A 23,374-nucleotide genomic window follows, 5' to 3' on the forward strand; every position below is an offset into this window, starting at 1 on the left:
GGGAGGAGTATCTTAATGTTTAGGTTTATGATGTGCAGTGATGTAAATAATTTTTCTCTCTATAAGTTATATGGTTTTCCTTTCATGTCAGTTCTTGGAACATTTATTTCTCCTGTAAGTGCAGACCAGTGAGAAGTGAAGTGTGAATGTTGGTGTTATGGGCCCCACCAATGATTGTACGAGTGAATGTGTTAATGTGATATTTGGTCTGTGACTAAGGGAGGATATTAGGTACGGGGTTTTGTCCTGATTCCCGTTACCCAGGTTTCCACGCTGCAACACCACCTTCACCCAAAGTGTTTAATGCTTTAGTTTGTTGCCTTTAGAATCTTTGAATCCAATTTTGCAAGTTGTTGTTAACAGACTGGACACAATAATCACACTCTATAAGTGTGTCAAATTCTGGATCCGCATTATCCAGTGCAAGTAACAAGGTTTTCAGTTCAGCTAACAGCACAGTGCAGCCCCCTAAGGACTGTGTTTGAGGTTTTTGTGGTTGGAATTTTACATCCAACATCACACCAAGAACAGTGACGCATGCCGCTGAATAGTGGTGATTGCTACCTAGAGCAGGTTGGGCTGAACCATCAGTATAAACAATGTATTTATACTCAAGGGGCAGAATATTGCTGGGCATGGGATGAACATGCACATATTGAGGAAACCCTTGTGTCTAAAAATGGGTAAAAGATGAAGTCTACATCAACAGGTGTCAAGTATGTTGCCCATTGTATCCATCTAGAATGAAGGCCATTAGCGTTAGGAATGCTAGCTTTTGTGACAGCCTCTAAGGATGGAATAGGAGTAACAACAATAATGTGTTTCCCTTATGCAAGTGGCTGTTCTTTGAGTACAGCCATCTGCACTTCAGTCAGTATTTTTCAGTGGATGCAAAACTCATTTCCACACTGGAATATAAATGTGATTTATATGCAACCAGCACTGTCTCACCTTCATTAAAGTTGACATAGGTAAAGACAACGGCAACTGCAATTATAAGGATGACCCGGTTGGTCATGTTGTCACTTGCATGTAAGTGTTGTGTTGCTAGAAAATCAGATTGTAGTGATCTGAGTATGTCTGTTTGTTCTGATGTCCAATGAGAACTGAAAACATCAGGACAGATCAATTCATATCATGATGTAATGCGTTGTGCATAATCAGGTAGGTAGGTTCACCCAAAATTAAGTAATCCCAACAAGGACTGCAGTTTCCGTAGAGTGTTTGGAGGCTACAGCAGAGCACACTTCAATAGGAAGTGTGGTGTAAGGCTTTAACCTTCATGTGTAAGTTTGTAACCTAAATATAGGACACTTAGAAATGCTGTATTAGATTTCTCAAAGTTAAAATTATAGCCATATTTGGTGAATCCCAATATTATGCGATCCACTTTGGCCCTCAACAGGCAGAAAAAATCATTGAAAATCTCCAAGGTCGTTTTGTATTTTTCACAGCCTATGTTATTTATAAGTTCCATACTGTGTGTATTTTGAAGTACCAGTGTGTGTGTATTACTGTTTAATTGTATATGGCTTTATCTTTAGCATCTCGTTTTTAACCGTGGAAGGAGAACTCCGCTCCGCCCCTGGAGTGTGCAGAGTTTTGCATACTCCGCGTTCCGCGGAGAATGTGGAGTAGGCAAAACTCTGCACACTCCGCAGGAGAGCAGAGTTGGCCAGCCCCCGCCACCCACCCGCCCTATTAACAATAAGTAAAACCTTTAGAAAACTATTTAATCAAAGAAAAATGCCTTACCTTAGCTGCGGCGTCCCCGGGCTGCCCTCTTCATCACATTCTTGGTCAAAACTGCTTATGCGCGGTCGCCCACGCATACGCGCATGCGTAAACGACCGCGCATGCACAGTTTTGACCAAGAACGCGATGAAGAGGGCAGCCCAGGGACGCTGCAGCTAAAATAAGGCATTTTTGTTTACTTTTAAATCATTTTTTTAAAGTTTTTACTTATTGGTAATAGGGCGGGTGGGAGGTGAGTGGCGTAGCAGAGCTACGCGGAGTTTCACAGAGTTTGTTTTCATCTCCGTGGCACTCCCCGTAGCCCCACTCCGCCCACTCCGCCCAGGCTTACTCGTTTTATGTAATATTGTGGTTGCACTTGCGGGCTGGACCGTATCAGTATTATATGATAAGGAGAATCCTTATCCCAGCTGACATGATTGCTATACAAAGTTGGGGCTAGTGCAAGATCGCATTTTGCTACACAGGCTTGTTTGACTTTGTCAGGGACAAGCACAGAAAGAGATGATAGTATTACAGCCTCACCCTGCTGGGATGTTTTGACAAACTGGGGGGGGGGGGCAACTGACTTCCACTAATAGAATGATGTATGATAAAGTTAAATTTTCCCAGAATATTGCTCTAATGGTGCGCTGTATGTCATCCTCAATTTGTACATCCAACTTATATAATCTGTTTGGAGTGGCTATGCACCTGTCTGGGGTTTCAACTGTAACAATATATCAGTTTTTGGCACTGTAAGAAACTCCTGGAGATTCCGGCGCATTATAGTGACCTCTGCCATGCTGTGGAGGAGAGGCACCACCAACATCCTGTTCAGGAGGAAAGTTCTCAGTGTTTGTGGCATATTTTGTGCTTATAACTGCAACTTTCTTTTTCTGAAAATTGGGTTTAAATTGTGGAGGTTTTCCCTCCTTCTTTATCTTCACATTAGATAAGCATTGTGAGTCTCTTTTTGGTTTCACATTCTCTTCCTGTCTGTGGTCAGAATGCCCTCCTCTCTCGTATTGTTTCTATGATGAGTCCTGAAAGGAATGAGAAGGAGAGTATCAGAAAACTGATATTTATCAGGTAGCTCTATTTGTGTCCTATCATGTAAATTATAGCGTTTGTCTGAGGACTAGGGAGGGGGAGATCCCCCACCATGCTGAGATTTTCTTTGTGACTTGGGTTTGTCCTATAACCTTTTTAGCAAACTCTTGGTTTGGCTCGGCAGTATCCTTGCCAGAAATAGGTTTGGCAAATAGTGGTTCACTGGGTCTTGTTCCCCAATTTTTGTATCCTATAGAAGTATATATCTCAGTAATAATTATAGGTACGTCATGTTCCTGGTCGGGGTTGGCGGAGAATTCTGTTGAGTTGCCCAAAAACTCCACCGAATTCCACAGAGTTCAGCAAGCGGGTGGAGTATTTCTCTAGCCACAATTACACTACTGGCAAACTGCACGGTTTAATAGTATTTCATTAATGAGTCAGCAGGTGGGCCTCAAACATCGCAAACTGTACATGAAAGCAATGCAAAATGCAGTTCATAAAGCATGTGGGTGCTGTTTCAAGTTACTGTTATTCACGCTCTTTCCAACAACATCTCACCAGTGTAGCTCTACATGCTAAAGCACATGCTGCGGAAATCTGTGGGAAGCAAATGTCAGATTTTAAATATTCCCAGCAGTACAGAGTCAGCCTCCTGCCTTCTGGACAAGTTGGGATTGCTTAACTTAATTCACCCTAATATTGTCAGCAGTATTGGGCGACTTGAGGAAACAAATACTTGTCCTTCCTTTGGGATGACACACAGACGGGGGGCTTCTACCTGCTGAAGGCGTATAATAATTGACAGTAGGTCTGGTGATGGACAGTGTGATAGCCTGTCCCTTGGGACAGCAGGGTGGCTGCCTAACCCTCACTTATGTTTATTTCATCACCGCTGCCATTTCGTCATATCATTCTGCTTGCGTGGCCAGCACGGCCATCTGCAACAGTTGCTCACGGGCCACCATCTTCGGGCTGCAGGGGAGGAGGTTGTTGCTGCGGCGCGTGCAGCTCTACTGGGGGCGCTGGACAGGTTGCTAGCTACTTGCCTCGACTCTTTCTCACTACTGAAGATGCTGGTGTTCTACACAGCCCAGGCAGATGCGCCTGACAGTGGAGTGGAGATGTCTCCCGCTTCAGCAATCGATGCTCCTTGTGCCCCCTGAGTCTCAGCTTTAACCTTCATCGATGAAAACATCTATAAAATGGAATCTTGCTCTACAAGCTTCAGGAATGGATGGGAAAGATGTTGTAGTGGATCCTGCCTGCTAGGATATTGATTTCAACTGGGAAACCCCTATTTTTATGCTTCATAGGACCTAATCTTGTCCCTCCTAGCACACTGTGAGTAGTCGGTGCAGCCCCAATGGCGCTGTTCACTCCTGAGAGCCATCCCGCCTATATTTCATCATGAGTGAATGTGGCTGCCTCCACATAATCTTTTGAGAAATAAGTGGTGAGACTAAAATTAGGGGTGTGTGCTGGCAAACTGTGTTAAGCAGAGGAAGGCAGGTTTTTGCCGACCTCTGTGCTCCAAGCAAGCACGGAGTAGGAAAATCCCTTTGAACTCGACCTGCAAAATGCAGTTTACCACACTCCCCTAGTTCCTGATTGAGCAGTACAACCTGTGTGAGTCATTGGCATATAGCCAGAGAAGCTACTTCACATTTAATGTTAGACAGTATCAGTGCGGAGACTACATGAAACTTTCCCATTTGTTTAATTCCCAAATCCAGGTCAGCAGCTGCCCTGTTATCATTCTGTATGTCTACAAACACCTGCAGCAAGACTCAGAGAGATAAACTACCACGTGTTATAGTATAGACAGCAGCAAATTATGTGCCCCAAGTGGCACAGTCACATATTATGGGAACCATCCCATGGGGTAAGCACAGAGTCAATATTCTGTGCTTGTCTTGTGGTCTCATAAAGGAAAACACAGCTTCAATTTGATTGATTTTTTTTGGAGGTGCAAAAATAAATTTCTTCATGATTTGTGGGAATTTTGCCCATAATTGACTGAACAATTACAAGACTTGTGCTTATCACTGCAGGCAACTGAGCTTGCCCTGCCAAGTTGGCTCTTGCTGCTACAGCCAGCACAGAGCGCAAAACATACTGAGTTAAGCATCAACATAGTCTAACAAGGCCATTATACAATTATTGTAGCTCATTAACATTGAGACCTTGTAGATCAGGGTATGGTGTATAACCAGCTAATGCTGGCCAGGTGGCCCCTTCGTTACCAAGGGGGCCCTTGCATACTGGTGCCAGTACATGTATATGGGCATCATGATACAACCAGGGAAAGGGTTAAGCCACTCCCAAGGTCACCTCCTCAACTTTTTTTGTCTTACCCTTATCAACCATTCACTATAGTCTGCCTGTACCTCGGAACTGAAAATATCACCATCCCTATCATACTACACCATGTCACACCAACACATGCTTCATGCTGGTGATATAATTATTCAGGTGAAGTCCACCATATGTTTAAGGTCACTATTTAAAATGAAGGAAACACAAGCAATAATGGCTGTAAGGAGTTATCAAGGATCCTTGTTGTTACTTCAGCAGTAAAGTACTTTTATCTTCTACTGACAGTATTAACTGCATCAGTTTGTAGTGACAATTAAGGACCTAGTTTAGACTTTGGTGGGTGGATTACATTGTCACAAAAGTGAGGAATATCTCATTCCACTTTCTTTGAAGTAGCATAGGATATAATGGACTTGTGATAAGGCAGACAGAATGTTCGTCACATTCGTGACAGAGTAACCCATCAGTCAAACTCGATATCAGGATCTAACTAGGCATGCAGATATCCCTACACAAAATAAGGAGAGTCCTGGCTGTCATACATAATTTCAAACGACACTACACCCTAGGTAAACAAAATAAAATGAAATCTATGTGTCTTCTCACAAGTCATTCCACGTCACTTTATTTCCAGGCTCCTGGACAGAATAAAGGCTTCTTATGTCACATTTCTCACCTCCTCAACACATAACCCATTCAAAACACACACACCACCATCCTTAGAACCTTCAACCTCCCTCCTGGCATTAAGAAAAGAAGAGACCATCCTCAACATCATCCAAACACTCAATATGATGCAACTTGTTAAAGAACCAACCCACACCAAACGCCACATCCTAATCCTGGCTATCAAAGCCTCATCAATCATCCTCTGTTATTCACCCTTACCTGTGAATTGGGTTGACCATTTCATCATCACTTTTATCATTCCCCATGCCAAAACAACACTCTGAGGCCAACTAAAGAGAGAGCAACAAACCTTCTGCTCCATTGACAATGTACAACAAGAACTTAAATCTTATCCCTATGTAAACACTAAGACCTGATGTTAAGACTCTCCTCAAAATCTGTAAGACATTCCTTGGAAAACACATAATCATCAGCATTCCCAGAAAAGAAAAGCACATTTGAGGAACTTAATACAGCCTCCACAATGGTATTCCCAAGATCACAACAACACAAGTGTAGGAGAGTAGGATCTGCTTCACATGGGTACCCCCACTTTTTGCTGATTTTCGACCTTAGTCTGTCTGTGACCCTGCTAATCAGGACCCCAGCCCAGCTGTGTCCTCCCTAAAATGGGTTTCATGTACACTAGGTACATTCCTAATTGGATTCTGGAGTGCCTTATTAGCCCCTAGTAAATGGTATACTATGTACCTAGGGCATAGGTACCTCAGAGGCCTACCAGGGGCTGAAACATGTATTATGCCACCCCTGGGAAGAACTCCAAAATGACACTACAGGTCTGCTACTGCAGCCTGGGTAAGGTGGTGCATGCACCCCTTACAGTGGTATAGGCTACCTATATCATTACCATTGCACATACATATAAAACCTATAAGTCACTCCTATGGCAGGCCTTAACAACCCTGAAGGCAGAGTGCTTGGTTTTTATGTGAGAGGGTGCCCCTGCATGAGCAGAGCCCCTCTGCAGCGTTTGGAGTACCTCATCTGATGCTGTTTGTGGTGCAGACTTACTTTATAACCTCGCGGTAAATGCTAACTTTGGACTTACTGCACGGTGTTTGGTGTCAAACTCTTTGGAATACTACCCCCGCTGCCAGTTCTGGTCCCTGTGCATAGTCCAGTTCAATCCGGTTGCAGGGGCTACCTGCCCCTGCTCTGGCGTGAAACTGTTCAATGGAAATGGGTGTAACCACCCCTCTTTCCAAACCCTCCCATAGGTTTGTCCCTAGAGTATGTCCAATCCCCAAACTTAGTATATGTATGGGAACCCAGTCCTTGAGACTTTAGATTACCCTGGACGAAACTCTGCAACATATATCCTGGACCTTCAACTTTCTATTTCCGCTAGAAGAAATCTCCCTTGGGGTCAAGGAGTGACTCCCCTGCTTGGCAGGCACCAAAGAAGCAACTGTCCAGTCTGCAATTCTGAAGCTCCTGCCAGATGCCGAAATCTGTGCATCTCCAGAGGTGAATTTCCAGACTTCCCCGAGGCTACCCTGAGTCTACAGCAAAGCTGAGGTCTGTGGCTATCGTGGGTGACGTGGAACTGTGACCTCTGGACACTGTGATCTTTTGCTGATCCATCATCCTTCTGGTCTTCCTAGAAGTTGTGCTTTGGGCTCTTTCTAGCCCCTGCCTTGAGCAACTCTTGCACCGAAGATCTCTGGTCTCCACTCCACGAGTGACCCACAGGGGCCAGTTTCAAGTGCGACCGCTCGAGGCTCCTTTGCGATCGCTTGCCCGTCGTCTAGTGGGTCCCCATGAAGGCAACTACTCTTCTGATTGGGCTTTCCTGGTTGCTCCTATCATGCCCCAACTTCCCCTTGCTGTGTGAGTCCCCCAGACCTTGCTGGTCTGCACCGACGTCCTTTTTCGTTTTCCACGAGACATGCCGTTGCCAAGGCTTGTTGGGTCCATCCTGGTCACTGACACCGCAGCACTCAACAGACTTTGTGGCACAGCTCGAATCCAGCTCCTGGTCATCATCGACGCCTCCGGGACCTCGTGGCTGAAGAGTCAAGACACCCGTCAACTCACCTGAAGCACCCGACATCTGTGGGCATTGGACAGTCGTGCCCCTGGTCACTGGTAAGTGACCTGGTAAGTGACCCAGACTCTGTCCCTTCTGCTTTCAGGTTCCTTCCATCTTCGATCCAGGCTTGGGTCTCTTCGGACACTTCTCTGCTTCACGGCAGGAGCACTTACTTACCTGCTTCCATTGAAAACAGCGACATGACCCGACACCAAAAGACACCTATGCAGCCGGCTTCCCTGGGTGAGGTAACTCGAGTACTCTGGTGCTCCCCTGGGTGTTGGCCCTAGACACCTCTAAGTCCAAAAGGGTTCGCTCGTAGTCATCCTCTAAGTGTCCTTAAACTCTCAATTTCCAACCGCGACTTTTCCCTTAGAAGTTAACGGCGATTCGCGGCTGTGTTCTCACACTGCACACGTCCCCCGTGGGTCCCCTGTGTCACTACATTGGGTGGTTGCTTGTGGTCCAATCACTTCTACAGGCTCTAGGCCTTGTGTCTAGCTCAGTTGTGGTTCTTATACCACTTTATTGGTATATGGTTTGGTTCGCCCATAGGGCCCAAACGTGTATTTGTGTTTTTACTGTTGAATACCGACTTGTAACTTAAGTACTTCGAACTCCAGCCTCATAAAGAGACTAGAGGGGTGCGTTTTATCTTCAATACATATATTTTAAATATATACCTGGTGTGGTTGTCCTTTCATTTGATCATTCAAGAGATTATAGATTGGTAAAACAAGCTGCTTCACATGCCTTCTAGTCTTAGCCTGAAGGCTGCTCTCCATAGCTACCACTAGGATAGCTTTCAATAAAGGTTTTCTTTAACCTATCACCATAAGGGGTTGTTTGGACTGGTACAAGGTGCCCACTTTAATTAGTGGACAGCATATACCAGGCCAACTTCTCACAACAAGCGCATAATTTGGAAACTGGAGAGGAAAGGGAAAAAGCCCATCCCAAGAGGTCCACATTCCACTAAAATCTCTTTGCTCGATACACATACCATTCATTGCTTCAATCAAAGCGTACACCATCATCAGCAAAAAAGCTGCCAATAGAAGCACGATGATTAAGCAGTGAGTCAACCTCCTCCCAGATCTGTACTCCACTGATGAGTGCAATGCTATCTACCTCTTCTTACTCAAAATGATTCTGAAAATTCAATAGGGCATCAACAACCTCAAGCCTGTACCATTCCCCACAAATTCTACTGTGCAGTATGTCACAGTGGTTACCTTGCAACTAAGGGAGGGCATTAAACTCCGCTCCTCCAGTGGATTTCATGGAGTTTTGCTCACTCTGCGCTCCCCTTAGAGTGCAGAGATCCAGAAAATCTCCCCCATGTTGAGAAGTCAAGCACGTGTGAGAAAACCGAGTGCTAGACCACTTTCCAGTGAGATTTCTCAATTCTGGTGGTAGTGCAAGGATGCTACAGGGCACGTTGAGAAAGATGCCGTAGCATTGAGAAAGCTGCTGCTTGAGTAGAAAATCTGGTTGCGCGGTGGAAAAAAGCAGCCTCTGGAACACTAACGTGTGCTGTTTGCACTGATTTTACAGAGTGGGTAAAGCTCCCAGTGCTATAAATCAGCAAGAGCAGTGGGAATACCAAAATCCACCCCGCGTAATTCCCAGAATCTCATGGAGTTTTTAGGTAATTCAGCAGAATTCTGCAGACTGAAAGTCTGCGAGTTCCGCCAACCCCTACTTCCAATCTCCTTTTGTTCATAGTGGAGCATAGGGAGATTACTCCTCTACCAAATAATTTTCCCAGAATCTTTCAATACAGGCCAGAACCATTCACTCTTTAAGAAACTCACCATAAGTCTTAATGGCTTTGCCAACTGGTGACTTATCACACATCTATCATTATCAGAAATATAATTGAAAAAGCAGTCAACACTTAACGGCAAGTACACATCAATACTAATCAACTCATCTATGACTTCCAACCAGGCTTCAAATTATGCAGAAGCACATTTAAGTAGTAGACCACAACTTCTTGACCACTGACAAAGACAGTTCCTACCTCCTAATATTTCTTGACCTCAAAGCTGCCTTCAATACAGTCGACTATCCTATCCTCGTTCACATCTAGACATATTGTTCAGGATTTGCCTGCTTATTTGCCAAGTCACTACGTCTCACTCTTGATACAATCTAACCCACAAAGGCCATATGCAAAGATAATTAAGATAACTGGTTATCAGCTTGCCCTCCTGAATAATGTGAAACAATTCTATGCGGGAAAGTGACTTCAGAACTGTTAGCTAATACCTCATACTATTGCACGTGGATAGGGCTGGCACCACTGCCTCTAAGAAATCAAACACCCCCCAAAGGGTATTCTAGACCATTAAGCATGCAACATAATAGGACTAATTTAGCTCCACAACATCACCCCTGCCTTGATGGAAGTTCACTAGAACACCGGATAGCTGCATCACCTTTAATATTAACACATAATCCACCCTGAACATGACCACTGCCAATCTAGCTAATCTCCTGTGGATCATCTCAGTGCTTTAAATTGGCCGGTACTCACCAGTACTGAGTACCGGCACTTCTTAAATTTATCACTCTGAGTACCGGCACTTCTCTACTGCCAAGGAGAGTACCGGTACTCATGAAAAGGTAGGCTCATTGGCTGAAAGTGGTAATGAGCAGGAGTGGAACGTATCTGGCAGCCAAGGCGCCACTTCTGAAGCCCCGATCTGAACCCCAGCTGAGCTATTCAGCAGGGCTCATCTGAATAATGTCCGGTGCTCACCGTCACACTGTGCTTGACAGAGCAGGGACCCTAAGATTCATTTTACCTGCTAGTGTGCGCGTGGGATAGTGCAGCACTTGAAGTAGTGAAAAGTCAGTGCAGGGTAATACTTTAAACATAGAAATTTTATCAGGGGCAAAGGCGGTGGATTCTCACACTTCCTGGACTTTCTCTCGATCGGAGGGTTAATGCCCAGACAATGCGATTGAAGAGGTCCCTGGAGCACTAATCTAACTGCTTTCTGCACTGAGGCACCTACCTTCCTAACGCCAAATGACTCAATTACCCGGTATGTGCATTTAAGGCTTTCTTATATGCCAAAGAAGCTCAAAACTAGCGCCGACAATCCTGCTTGCTGTTACTGTTCCCCGGGTTGCATCAGGTCCCACATGGACACACTGTTGCGGAGGAGCCATGTCTTGTCGGCGCCCATGGTGTGGAAGGATGTTACATTTCCTGCCAGCCAGTCTGGCCCCAGGGCACCCAGGAATTCCCCTGCTGCATGGAGTTAAAGGAGGAAGCCGGTGTTCGAGAATCGATCACCTGCTAACCTCCTCCTGACCTCGACATGATGTGCTATTGCTGTGCCCAGCCCAGCAGAGCCCAACTTCTGCCCCAGACTCACCACGCCATCGTGAGTCTCATAGTTGGAGCAGATGGCACAGGCTGAGACACTGCAGCAGGGCTCGCTGTCCGACTCTCTGAAGAAGAGGAGACAGGCTAGAGATACACGCGTTGCCAAGCCAGCAACTCCTCTCGGTGGATCGTTCTGACAGCTCTAAAGAGATGCAGGTAAGTCAGATATTAATGTAATAATCTCCTGCTGCTAGCATATAAAATGTTTGTTACGAAAACGATTAGGGGGCTCCAGCACGGCATAGGGCCTTGCAAATGGGCACATTAGAGTTGTCTGTCTGTGCTGAAAACGCGCAACGTTTTGTCTAAACTAGCAGTTTTACTGATTTATTAGTACTGCAAAGTGTTTAACATCCCTGCTTGACAGTGACACTATGAAGCAGCACCCTTTATTTTCTCAGCATAGTTAGACTTGCTAAGTCAGAGATAACTCATGTAATTATTGTTCCCGCTGGAGAGAGGTCAGAGTTTTCTCTACTGGCAGTTTTCACTCTCACCATTAAGTAGCGTAGAGGATTTATATGCCTCCTCCAAAAAAGCATATTGTATTGTACTGTATTGTATGTGGATAGCTCAGCGAGTTGCTGTTTTTGTCACAGAAATCCTTTTGTTACATGTTGTTTGGCCGCACCTGAAGCTGAGGTTGGGGTGGAGGGTGCTGATTTTTTTAGAAATGAAATAATAGCTTCAGAAAGCACCTTCTGCAGAGTTTGACTTCCTTGTTGCTCAAATGAGCGTGATTTCTGATATTGGTCTATTTTCATTGACTTCATATCAAGATTTTGTTCGAAAGAAAGTGCCACTCTAAGTGTTACACGTCTAGTTGTTGCCTGACTCTCGTAAATCCACTGACTCTATGAAAATGTCACACATAAACAATCTGAAACATTAACAGCTATACTCAATTGAGTGTCATTTCTGATATTTATATGATTCCCTTGTCTTCATTGCTTAATTTTGCTAGCGAGAAAGTGTCACTCATAGTCGTTGAAATGTCACTCATAATTACAATAAAAATATGAAAATGTCACACATAGCAATCTGAAACCTTGGCAGCAAAGGGGTCCATTCAGGCCCTGTGCTGTCAACCACATTCACACTATCCTCTGCTTCTGCGCAAACACAGTATTCATGGGTGTCCCCTGGCAATTAAAAAAGCCATAGTGGAGAGTATAACATGGCTTTTAACATACCGGAGTCTTTTTTGTGTCTGCTTATGTTTGTGTGTGCCTGCATTTGTATGCCTGTTTTTGTAAGAAAAAAGCTGGAGAGAGAATAAAGACACTCTCAGGAGGTATTTTAAAGAAAATGGGTGGCACTTTGTGTGAACATGTCTGCTCGGCGACAAAGGTTCATAAAGAACGTAGTAGGGAGGGTTGGTGGGATGAGTGAGTGAGTGGATAAGTGAGTGAGTGAGTGGATGGATGAGTGAGCAAGGGTGGATGTATAGATGGATGAATGGATGGATGAGTGAATGGATGGATGGGTGAAAGAGTGGATGAATGAAAGGGAGGGAGGATGGATGAAAGAGTGGATGATGGACGAGTGAAAAGAGGAATTGAGTGAAAGGGTGGATGGAATGAAAGGGTGGATGGTATAAAGAAGTGAAAAGGTTGATGGATAGATGAGCGAAAGGATTGATGGACGAGTGAAAGGGTGGATAAAGAGATGGATGAGTGAAAGGATGAATGGATAGGTTTAAAGATGGATGGATGGATAGATTTGGATATGAAGGGTGGACAGACGGAATGGTGAACAACTGAATGATGGATGAAAAACTGAATAGGCGACAGAATGTAAAGGGTAAATGGTGGACATCAGCAGGTAAATGGTAGGATGAAAGGATGAATGGATAGATCGATGGAAGAGACATGAGATATCTTCTGGGGAGCGTCATGAGGATTTGCTTCATTTGCTTGGTGCCATAAAAGCTTTGGTTCGAAGTGGGGGTATTTTCAGTTTCTTCCTACTCACGTGCTCAAAAATATATAGTATTGTGCTAAACAACAGCAATTAACAGTATGTCATTAAGAAGGTGCAACTATTGCAAAAAAAGGCAATGAGTTAACCTGCTTTGTTTATATAAACACATTTATCATGTGTTTTGGTGTGTGCTGCAACTACTTTAGAAGTTGTAAAGTATCATCATAACTTGCCCTTAGCCCCGCCCCTAGCCCCGCCCACTCACTTCACCTCTAGCTCATTTTAATGAGTACCTGCACTTATTTTTTCCCATTTAAAGCACTGCATCATCTCACACCCAAAGCCAAGACAGCAGACAGCCAAACTGGAGAGAAAAAGAAAAGAAAGGAAATCGAGGAAGCAACCTTTCACCATCCGCATCACCAGGATCGGAAAAACATCTCTGTAACAATCAGAAATGCACCAACCGTTCTCCAATTCAAAAAAAGAGCTGAAAACCAACCTCTTCATACAACACTACCTCTTAAAACCTGAAAGCCCCTCATTCATCATTACCCTCCCTTTTTTGGCATTCTTTTTTATCATACCTTTGACCTCTATTTCTATACAGTGCTTGTTTCCCACAAGTGGGTTCACGCTCTAAATTTGCCCACATGCTCACATACATGAAAGTCCTAAACTATTCTTACAAAATGAACATTCACATTTGCTGAATGCGTTAAGTGTGCCAGATACTGTCCAGGTATTTTCTGTTTGTTTTAACATTCGTATAGCTACTTGAAAGTAAATTACTAGTGAAACAGACTACAATAAATACATGGTTCTCTTTAACTATGAATAATGTTGTTCTACTTACTGTAATTATACTTAGAAGCTCTTGTTTGTCAATTGTTCCATTCCCATCTGCATCATACAGCTTAAAATACCACTTTAGTTTCTGGTCAATTTTTCCACGGAGAAACAAATTAATGGCCGCAATAAATTCCAGAAAGTCAATATATCCATCCTACAATGTAAAATAGCAGAAACAATTTAGATATTGCTATATTAGGGTTTACTTGTTTGATGTTATCTTTGTACATTGCTACAGGCATATTCGAACAATGTTGAACCAAAAAGGGCAAATAAAATAAAAGATAATAACAATGTGTTTATGTAATCATTATGTAATTAGAATAATTGTCATGTTATATATGTCACACAATGTGCAGAGACTGCAAACAAGTATTGTATGCATGACTTGTGAGTGGCTAGATGAAATGGTGAATTTATCTATCTGATATCATGATATATCATAGCACAAAGAGGGGGCAGTGATGCTCAATGTGCAGGTATCTTAGATGTGCGATTTGAAAAATAAGCACCATGCTTCCCATGTCAATGTTGCTTAAAAGGAAATTGCTTATGACTATGTAACCCTGTTGCATTTTCTACACGTCCAGGTGAGTGGTGAGGAAATCTTCACAGGAACATAAACTCCTCACCCTCAAAGTGTGCCATGCTTCCTCCTAGGGATCTCTAGTCTAACAAGAATGTTCCGTTAGAGAAGATTAGGGTATATTTTTTGTTTTTTTTGTCCCCTGGTTCAGTCAAGTCCCTAAATATCATTTTAAGCCTCAAAACTGCGTTCTTGATGTTTAATGCTGATGATTAAAATGCATAAAGATGGACAGACCCTTTTATTGATGTATGCTATAATTACAACTAAATTAAGCACAGAGAATCTTATGTGGATTTTTCTGAGTCGAAGTAGACAAGCTCCTTCGCTAAAATGGTGCCTCTTATGGTCATGACTATTCATCATAACTATTTCAGTGCGTTGTCCCCATGTAGAGACTATGGGAAGGTAGCAAACTGACTGGTGTGCTTCCATTTTAATGGTAAGCAGTTACAGGTTTCTCAGGGAGGTAGTGTGGCGGCGCTTGTGCTCAGAGCTCAACCATCACACAACAGCACAATAAATGAATGTCTAAAACAGTGGTTACCTTTAAAAAAAAGTACTTTAATGCACACTAAAATGTAATATTACACACTAATGCAACCAAATACAATAAAGTGAGGCTCTCATGCAGTGCTGTATCTCTATCTGATATCACCGCAGGTCTCCCCTCAGATCGCAGGTGGTCCCTCCCCTCAGGTTAAGAGTTATTAACAAGATTAGAGCTCAGATTCAGTTCTTACTATTTGACGGTCTAGCACTGAGGGGCATAATTATGAGATTGTAATGCAACGCACAGCAAGTCACTTTGGTGCACTGCATTAGAGGGAAAGGGCAGGAATGTGCCACATTCATTACAATACAGTGCATTGCCGTCCTTTCCCCGGCTCTTCATGATTCCTTCAGGACTAGCCTTGAGTACACTACCCCAAGCCGAAGACATTGATTCCTTCATAATCGACTGGGTTTGTTTAATCAAGTCCAGAACTGACCTAAATCAGACGAGCCCCTTTTGATTTGTTCAAATACTTGTACCTTTGGCCTCAGGAACAAGGGATCCCGTGTGTCTATGCCATATTTTCAAAGTACTTTCTGTGGATCCATTATCCCCTCCCTGGTGACCAGCGGTGCTGGCCCAACATTTGATGATTCTGCCCCATCAGTCTCTCCAACATACTTGGATTCCTTTCAGGCAGCAATCTTCTTGCTTATGTTCTCTTGTCTAGATGATGACCTCAAGTAATGAAGGTCGAAACTCCATCATCTTGTATCAGCTGAATTGGGAATACTAATTATACCATGATACGTTCACCACTTGTATCATAAAGTAAATGTTCATGCATATTATTTGTACCAAAAAATTCCCTAAGACACCGCTGATTTTCATTTTCTACGTGTTTCACTTGCTCCGTTTTAAAACACGTATTCCTGAGCACAATGTGTCAACTTTGCATATAGTACACTACTTAAAACATGGTTAATGATGCTTCTTACTTTTTGTAAAATATACACTTCATATTCTTTTGGTTAATACAAATACCTGAATCCTAAACAGACTATGTGTTTCTGTGAAATTAATTTACTAAAATTGTCTTTCCTTATTGACTCCCATTGAGGCATTGTTGTAATATATTGTACTCACCCAGGTGTCACCTGGGGTTACCGGTTTCTCTTGTTGTTTGTTAACACGTTCCCCTGTGCTGGCCCACAATGGGCTGCCTAGGACCAACGCAGGCACCCATGCGCCATGGTGCAAGGGTGCATGCTTGGCATGCAGGATTGTTTTTGTGCACGAAAGGGCATATTACAGCACAAAAAAGATTCCTGAGAGGCATAGTCCTCTTTTTAAGTATGCTGCAGAATGCAGCACACATATGAAGAGAAAGTAACAAGGAGAAATAAAGATATTTCATCTCATTATGCCTCTCCTGAGAAGGCATATCTTTTTGACACATTCCCAGGTCTACCAGTGATGGTAAATCTGGAAAATGCATAAAGGTTTATGGGAATTGTGTGGGAACAACCATGCAACGCCCATGGAACACCTTTCCAGGGAAGAGTAATTCAAAGCAGCGATTTGTGCAGCATTGCGTTACTCCAGATTTATGAAGTGGCTTCATAAATCGCATTTTGGGCTTGGGTCACCCTTCCACCATGTTACGTGGTGCAAGAGCGACACAACTTCCTTTGTAAACATGCATATTAGTGTCTTATGGCTCAGTTTTGATTTCCTCAAGGCAGCTGTCCAGCTTTTTCCAAAGCATGCTTCCTCCCTTCTATCTTCTGGGAGGTGGTGCGCCAGCTGACAGATCTGTTATGCTCTGCCCTGCGAAGCTTCTGGGCCTCATGCCTGCCATGTGCAGGGTCAACAGTCCCGATTCGTCTCTAACGGTTGAGGCACTGTATGGGCTGGACATTAATGGCCGGGACAGGCTAGTTCTTCTGTTTATGATGAACCCATGCACAGGTCCAGTCTTTGGCAATAATGTGGCACGCACAGACCAATACGCTGATGACGAAGCTTCCATGCACAGGATGATGTGTTGGTGAAAAATGCGGAAACACGCAGGCCGATGTATTGGTGATCATGCAGCCACACAAAGGCCAATACTTAGGTGATGAAGTGGCTTCCCATAGCCCCATGCTTTGGACATGGTGCAAAATATCAACAAATAAGAGCAGAGCCTTATACCCAGAACGGAACCTGGGTCAATTCCTTGAAAAAACACAATAGTCTCGTGGGCAACACCTCAGACCAAAATCTACTACACTCATGATACAAATTTCACAGTAGATATGATTGTATGTCAAATTAATTAAATGAAGACCACTAGGGCTTAAAATATTCCTTCAATTTGATACGTAATATCAAAGCATTTATATAACCACGTATAACATCAGCATGCTTGAATGGTTTGTGCGGAACAGTTTGTCTGAATGTTAATGCGAGGATCGAGGAATTTGGTGTTCGTTGTGATAGTGATGTTATTCTATTCATCATCAGTGTGGCTGGAATATATAGACTCCCATTGTGCCCCCGCAAATAGGCCTGGTTGTGAGCACTTAACATATATTCGAATGAGTGCCCTTCTAAGTGCTGCACATTTCCCGATTTGGAGTTGTATGTATGTGATAGTCAGGGGTTCACCATGCACATATTCAGCCCGCTGGTGGTTTTCTGCTCCTAAAAGACATCTGTGCATTCTATGCTCCTAGGTGGACTAGTTGGATTGTTTCCACATGTTCACTTGGGAGGCTGTGGCGGTCAGCCTTTTTTGTTCAAGGTATGAATTTATTTCTAGATGTTTCGCACATGTAGAACACGATTATTCTATTACGGGTCCAATTCTTTGTTTGTAGGTCATTTATTGAATGGTGCTGTCCTGAAGAGACCCATGGATTGGTTCCTTTATGGTTGAAACATCAACATCATCATGGGGTTTCCTTAAAGACATTGTCATTTTGTGTGGATTTATCCACTATTTATCTAACATATGATGTGGATATACCGTGTGACTAGGATGTGTATTTATGTATATATGTTTAATCATTTTTGGGGTTTGGCATCCAGAACCTGTTGCACCATATGCTGTTTACATTGATTGTCGTACCTGATTATGTAAATGTTGTTATGTTACATATCACATTGAAAGACTATTTTGGGTTTTTCTTGTCTTCATTTGATTAATTTGACATACTAGCATATCAACCGTGTTTTTGTATTATGAGTATCGTAGATTTTGGTCTGAAGTGTTACCCACGGGACCATTGCGTTTGTTCAGTGAATTGACCGAAATTCTGTTCTGGGTATAAGGGTCTGTCCTTGTTTATTGATATTTTGACTTTGAGCATCCCCTGGTTTGCAAGTGCTTACATTGGAATTGTAGATTACCTTGAAAATAGTTTTCTTCGATAGTATCTTTGGGATGGCCAAGGAGACGTTAGCATACACAGAAGAATGCATCACTAGGACTACGAAAAACCACCATTGGTGGGTATCACGTAGACTATTGTGCATAACACTGTTAAGTCAGATTTAGATAATTTAGAGAAACTGAAGAAAAAGGCAGTACGGATTAAACTTCATGGCAAACTGTAACAGCATATTTGATAAAACTGTCATTATCTCATTGGGATTACGAGTCAAACATATCCGCATTATTTTCACTCAGGTTCCAAAACGTAGAAACAGCTTTTGCATTATTGCTATTAATTATTCCTGGTACTGGGAGGTGCTGGGGTTTGATACAGCACTGGCAGGGTTAGAGATTATTAAGTAACAGATTAAAGAATTGGAAAATAGGATCAGAGAAAGGAACACTGTAGAAAACAATAAACCTTTTTAGACTCCTTACAGAAAACCATGGAGGAGTTTCATTCGATCACTCTCAGTAACAAGATAGAAAAAGTGAGAAAGGATGTTGATAAATTCAATAACATGTGTATACCCCTACCTTATAGCAGATTTTTACCAACCATATAGGGGTGATAGAGACATGAATAAGGCAAGAATTGCTCAGAAAGATGCAACATTCTTTGAGTCCTCAGTAAGGTCAGACGACACTGAGGAACCGAGTACAAGCCACTTTGCCCCAGGTCACCTTTTCATTTCACAACAGCCTTTTTTAGGGTATAACCCACTACAGACAAGGGCCTCCTGAGTGGCAGAGGCAGGGGATAAAGATGGTGGTGTGGCCAATATGAACCAGGGGAGAGACAAGTGAGGAATCAGACATGCAGTGAACACTGACCATACCCAGACTACGGCATTCCCCATACACAATATCCCAGGGTATAGTTTATTGCTGGAAGAAGAGAGTGTACTGAGTAGAGGACTGGGTTTTATTATTACCAATAGACTGGATTTTCACAATCTTAAGAAGGCGTTGTATCGGTTCTTTCATAGAATATGCCTACATGTATTTTTTAAGGGTGGTCCACCTCGAAGTGACGAGAGCAAGCCTGGTCTTAAGCATCCACCTGTTTTTTACCACCCATCGTCCCTAATGCCTCTGCAGGTTCTGGCCTTCGCGAACAGGGTATTAAAACAGATAAACATGTTAAATCATCAAGAACCTTTCACTAGGTATAATATTACGAAAAACGAACAAGATGCACTTAGAGGCTACGTGAGAACCGAAATATTATCATTAAGCCCACAGATAAAGGCAATGCTATTGTTATTCAATCAACTGCATAATATGAGAGAGACATATTGAGACAGATAAGCAAAGGATTGCACCATACAAATGTACTGGGCATCCCCTGACGAAGATTCAGTGTGACATTCGGAGTTTAACAAGCATGGGACTCGAGACAGGATGCATCAACAAGAATTTGCAACCCAGCACGGTGAAAATGTATACGTTACCTAAAATACATAAAGATCTGCTGAGTCCACCAAGCAGACCCATAGCATCAGGGTGTGGTTCAGTGTGGAACCAATTTTAAAGTATGTTGACATGTTTCTTAAGCCACTTGTCCCAATAAATAAGATCATATGGACGGGACAGCACAGACTTTATCAATACCGTGGATATTTCTTTTGTTAGTGGCATTGACATCTTGCTGATATATGATGTGAAGTCTTCATATATCAATATACCACAGGATGAGGCTCTACAGACAGTGTGGCTAGCTGTGGGTTCTAGCATCAAGGACGACTTGATCCTGATTGAATTTATTGTTTGACTGGTAGCGATAGCCCTGATAGAAAATTAATTCACGTTTCAGAAGGAATTTTATTTACAGATGAAGGGAATAGCTATGGGTGCTTGTTTTGCACTGGACATCGCTAACCTACATGTTGACACTTTTGAGAGTGCTTGTTGGAAATGGCCCTCTCTACAGTGTCGCCCCGAAACTTTTTGCCTTCCTCCCCCTACTTTTTGCTGGATTTTAGGGTGTTGGACGTAGAACTCTAAGCACTTTACCACTGCTAACCAGTGCTAAAGTGCATGTGCTCTCTCCCTAAAACATGGTAACATTGGTGTATCCACAATTGGCATATGTAATTTACTTATAAGTCCCTAGTAAAGTGCACTACATGTTCCCAGGGCCTGAAAACTAAATGCTACTAGTGGGCCTGCAGCACTGATTCTACCACCCAATTAAGTAGCCCTTCAAACAAGTCTCAGGCCTGCCACTGCAGACCCTGTATGTGCAGTTTGACTGTCATGCCGACTCCTCTTTTAAAATCCCTTGCCAAGCCTTAAACTCTCCTTTTATTACACATAGGTCACCCTTTTAGTAGGCCCTGGGTGATCCATAGGGCAGGGTACTGTGTAAGGAAAAGGTAAGGGATGTACTTTTAAGTTTTACGTGTCCTGGTAGGTAGAAACTCTCAAATTCGGGATTCACTACTGTGAAGGCCACCCCTCTCAAAGGTTAACATTGGGGATTCCTTATTTTGTAAGTTTTTTTTATATAGCGCAAACTCAACCCAAATATATTGGAGCGGTGACCCATGGCCCAGAAGGTTATTGTCCTATTCCCTATTTTAGCATGAGCACATTGCAGACGTTTCGCTGCTTTGCGCACATTTCTACACAAGTTTATTTTGCTTGTGCCACATTTCAACTTTCACATTGGTACCTACTGTTGTTTTTTAACACTTTGCTCATTCATGGGATTTAGTTTAAACATTGTGAAAAAAGGTTGAACAACAATGTCCCTAGTGATTCTGATCTGGTCATGCTCTACCACCTAAACAAAACATCCAGATGCAGCTGTTGTTTGGGAACACATACTTTGTCATATGAGGATGCACGGATAGGTGAGGAACACTTGGAGAGTGTACTGCATACTAGAGCACCTTAGTAAAAATACATATTTTAAAATTGATTGTGTCTCTGTCAGATTTTAGTGTGGACGAGTACAAGAGCATGAGCAAAAGGGAGTGTCTTGCCACTGCGATTCGTGAGAGAGTAGGGAGTGTTGTGTTCTCGGGTGTCAAATCACGTGTTCCTCTGTGAGTGAGTAGGAGGGCAAGTGTGACACTTTAGCTAGCTGGTCCCGGGCTCATGGCTACTCAGGTGGTACGGTAACTCGGTCCCTACCTACCAAGATCCCATATTCCCAAGCATAGTTCTGTGATTTCTCAGTATCCCTGCAACAGCAGTATACATAAGCCCCTGTTACATTACACAAGGACACATACATTTTTAGTAGGCACTTGGGATTAAGTGATTTGCCTAGAATCACAGGATGTTGCGCCCGAGATTTGAACCTAGTTCCCCAGTTTCAAAGTCAGCAGAACCGGCCATTAAGCCATATCCTCTCCAAATTAAATTTAATAAGCTGTAATTCCTAAATGAGAGGAGGTAAATATGCCATTTTAGTACCTATGAACTTGTAATGATAACCCCTCTTTAATGGTAACATGGAATTTATCATTACAAGTTTGAAAATACCACTTTTAGAAAGTTGGCATTTTCCTGCCCTTAGCACTTTGTGCTTGCAGTGTGTCTTAGGTCACATAACTGGGTGTAGCTGACAGACTTTGTGAATTCCCTCCAGACAGTAACACAATAGTGGGATTAGCAGACCCTGAATGGCCCATTAACTGGCTCAATGGGGGGGGGGGCGCAACTAAGCACAGCCCCACTTGTACCTGAATAGGCTGTGCTCTGTGACCACACAATAGAGGCTTAACAACAAACCATGTATTGTCAGTGCAACCAGCTAGGGGCCAGGGTGGGGGAAGCAGGAAACTCCTTGAGCCTCAAAGAACCCTTCTGGAAACTCCTCCCAACTCCTAGAAGCAGGGAACCTAGGTAAGAAAATAGGGTGCCCAGGCCTGCTCTTCAGTTTACTACTGGACCTGCAGAAGGACTCTCAGAGGGCTTCCTGCTGCTGTGAACTCCTGTGCACTCGGGCAGACTGCTGCTGTGCCTGGAAGGACTGCTTTGCTGCCTAGAACTTGCCTTGAACCTTCAGAGACCAGCCCTGCTGTGGAACCCTGCATCTTCACCTGCTCCCAGGACTTCCAGATGTGACTCCAAGGGCTAGTTTTGCCGGCCTCCTATTCAAAGCCACAGGGACAAAACAGGCTCCCACCATCTTGCAACCACAACTTGACCCAGCCTGGGTGAGTCTTTGACCCCCCCAAGAGTTCTACATCCACTCCTAGGCCCTTGACTAGAGTGACAAGACGTCCCGGATATCCACAGACAGTCCCGGTCTTTGGTCGACTGTCCTGGTGTCCTGACACTTTACTTAATGTTAAATAAATGTAACGATTTTCGGTACAAGTTTCAGCTCATCCTATAAAACAGAACTGAAACATGTGCTTGGTGCCTCTGACGAGTGAAATAACTCAGTAATTTATCTATTTGATTTAAGCAGGACAGGACGAGGTCAGCTACATATGCCCACAGAGAGGAGGCAAAGTGGGGAAGGCGGGGGGCACTCAGGGGGAAGGTCCTGCCATGTCTAATGTTTTGTAAAGGTAGCCTTGTAAATGTTGCCTATTTATATAATTATATATTATCTACTGGCGGTCGCCAGTAGATAGTTATAGTTAGGACCTATTTTCCATAGGAAATCCGCAACATTCTATTGGGAATATCTTTGGCGCCGATTGACGAATCTTCGCGAAATTCTCCAAACTTTTGGCCAGCTCCGCTCCTACCCTGAAAGTTTTGCGGTGATCCGTGAAGCGGGGGCCGAGAAAAAAGGGGGGTCCCAAAACGCGTTTTCCCCATGCAATTTCCCATAGGATCTGTTGTCGCAGCTACAGCCCGAACCGCTGAACGGAATGACACCAAATTTGGCAAAGAGG

The 23,374-nt window shown here is 43.4% G+C and overlaps 1 protein-coding gene across 2 annotated transcripts in view; it reads right to left on the minus strand.

Moving 5' to 3' along the window:
• Positions 1-23,374, minus strand: part of GUCA1C (guanylate cyclase activator 1C) — a 659,379-nt gene that overhangs the window by 477,786 nt on the left and 158,219 nt on the right. For both annotated transcript variants that reach the window (XM_085620480.1, XM_085620479.1), the window contains exon 2: positions 14,011-14,160. In XM_085620480.1, the coding sequence (XP_085476606.1) occupies positions 14,011-14,160 (150 nt within the window). The remainder of the gene's footprint in view (positions 1-14,010; positions 14,161-23,374) is intronic.

The sequence above is a fragment of the Triturus cristatus genome, chromosome 8, assembly GCF_964204655.1.
Source record: "Triturus cristatus chromosome 8, aTriCri1.1, whole genome shotgun sequence".
Classification (NCBI taxonomy): Eukaryota; Metazoa; Chordata; class Amphibia; order Caudata; family Salamandridae; genus Triturus; species Triturus cristatus.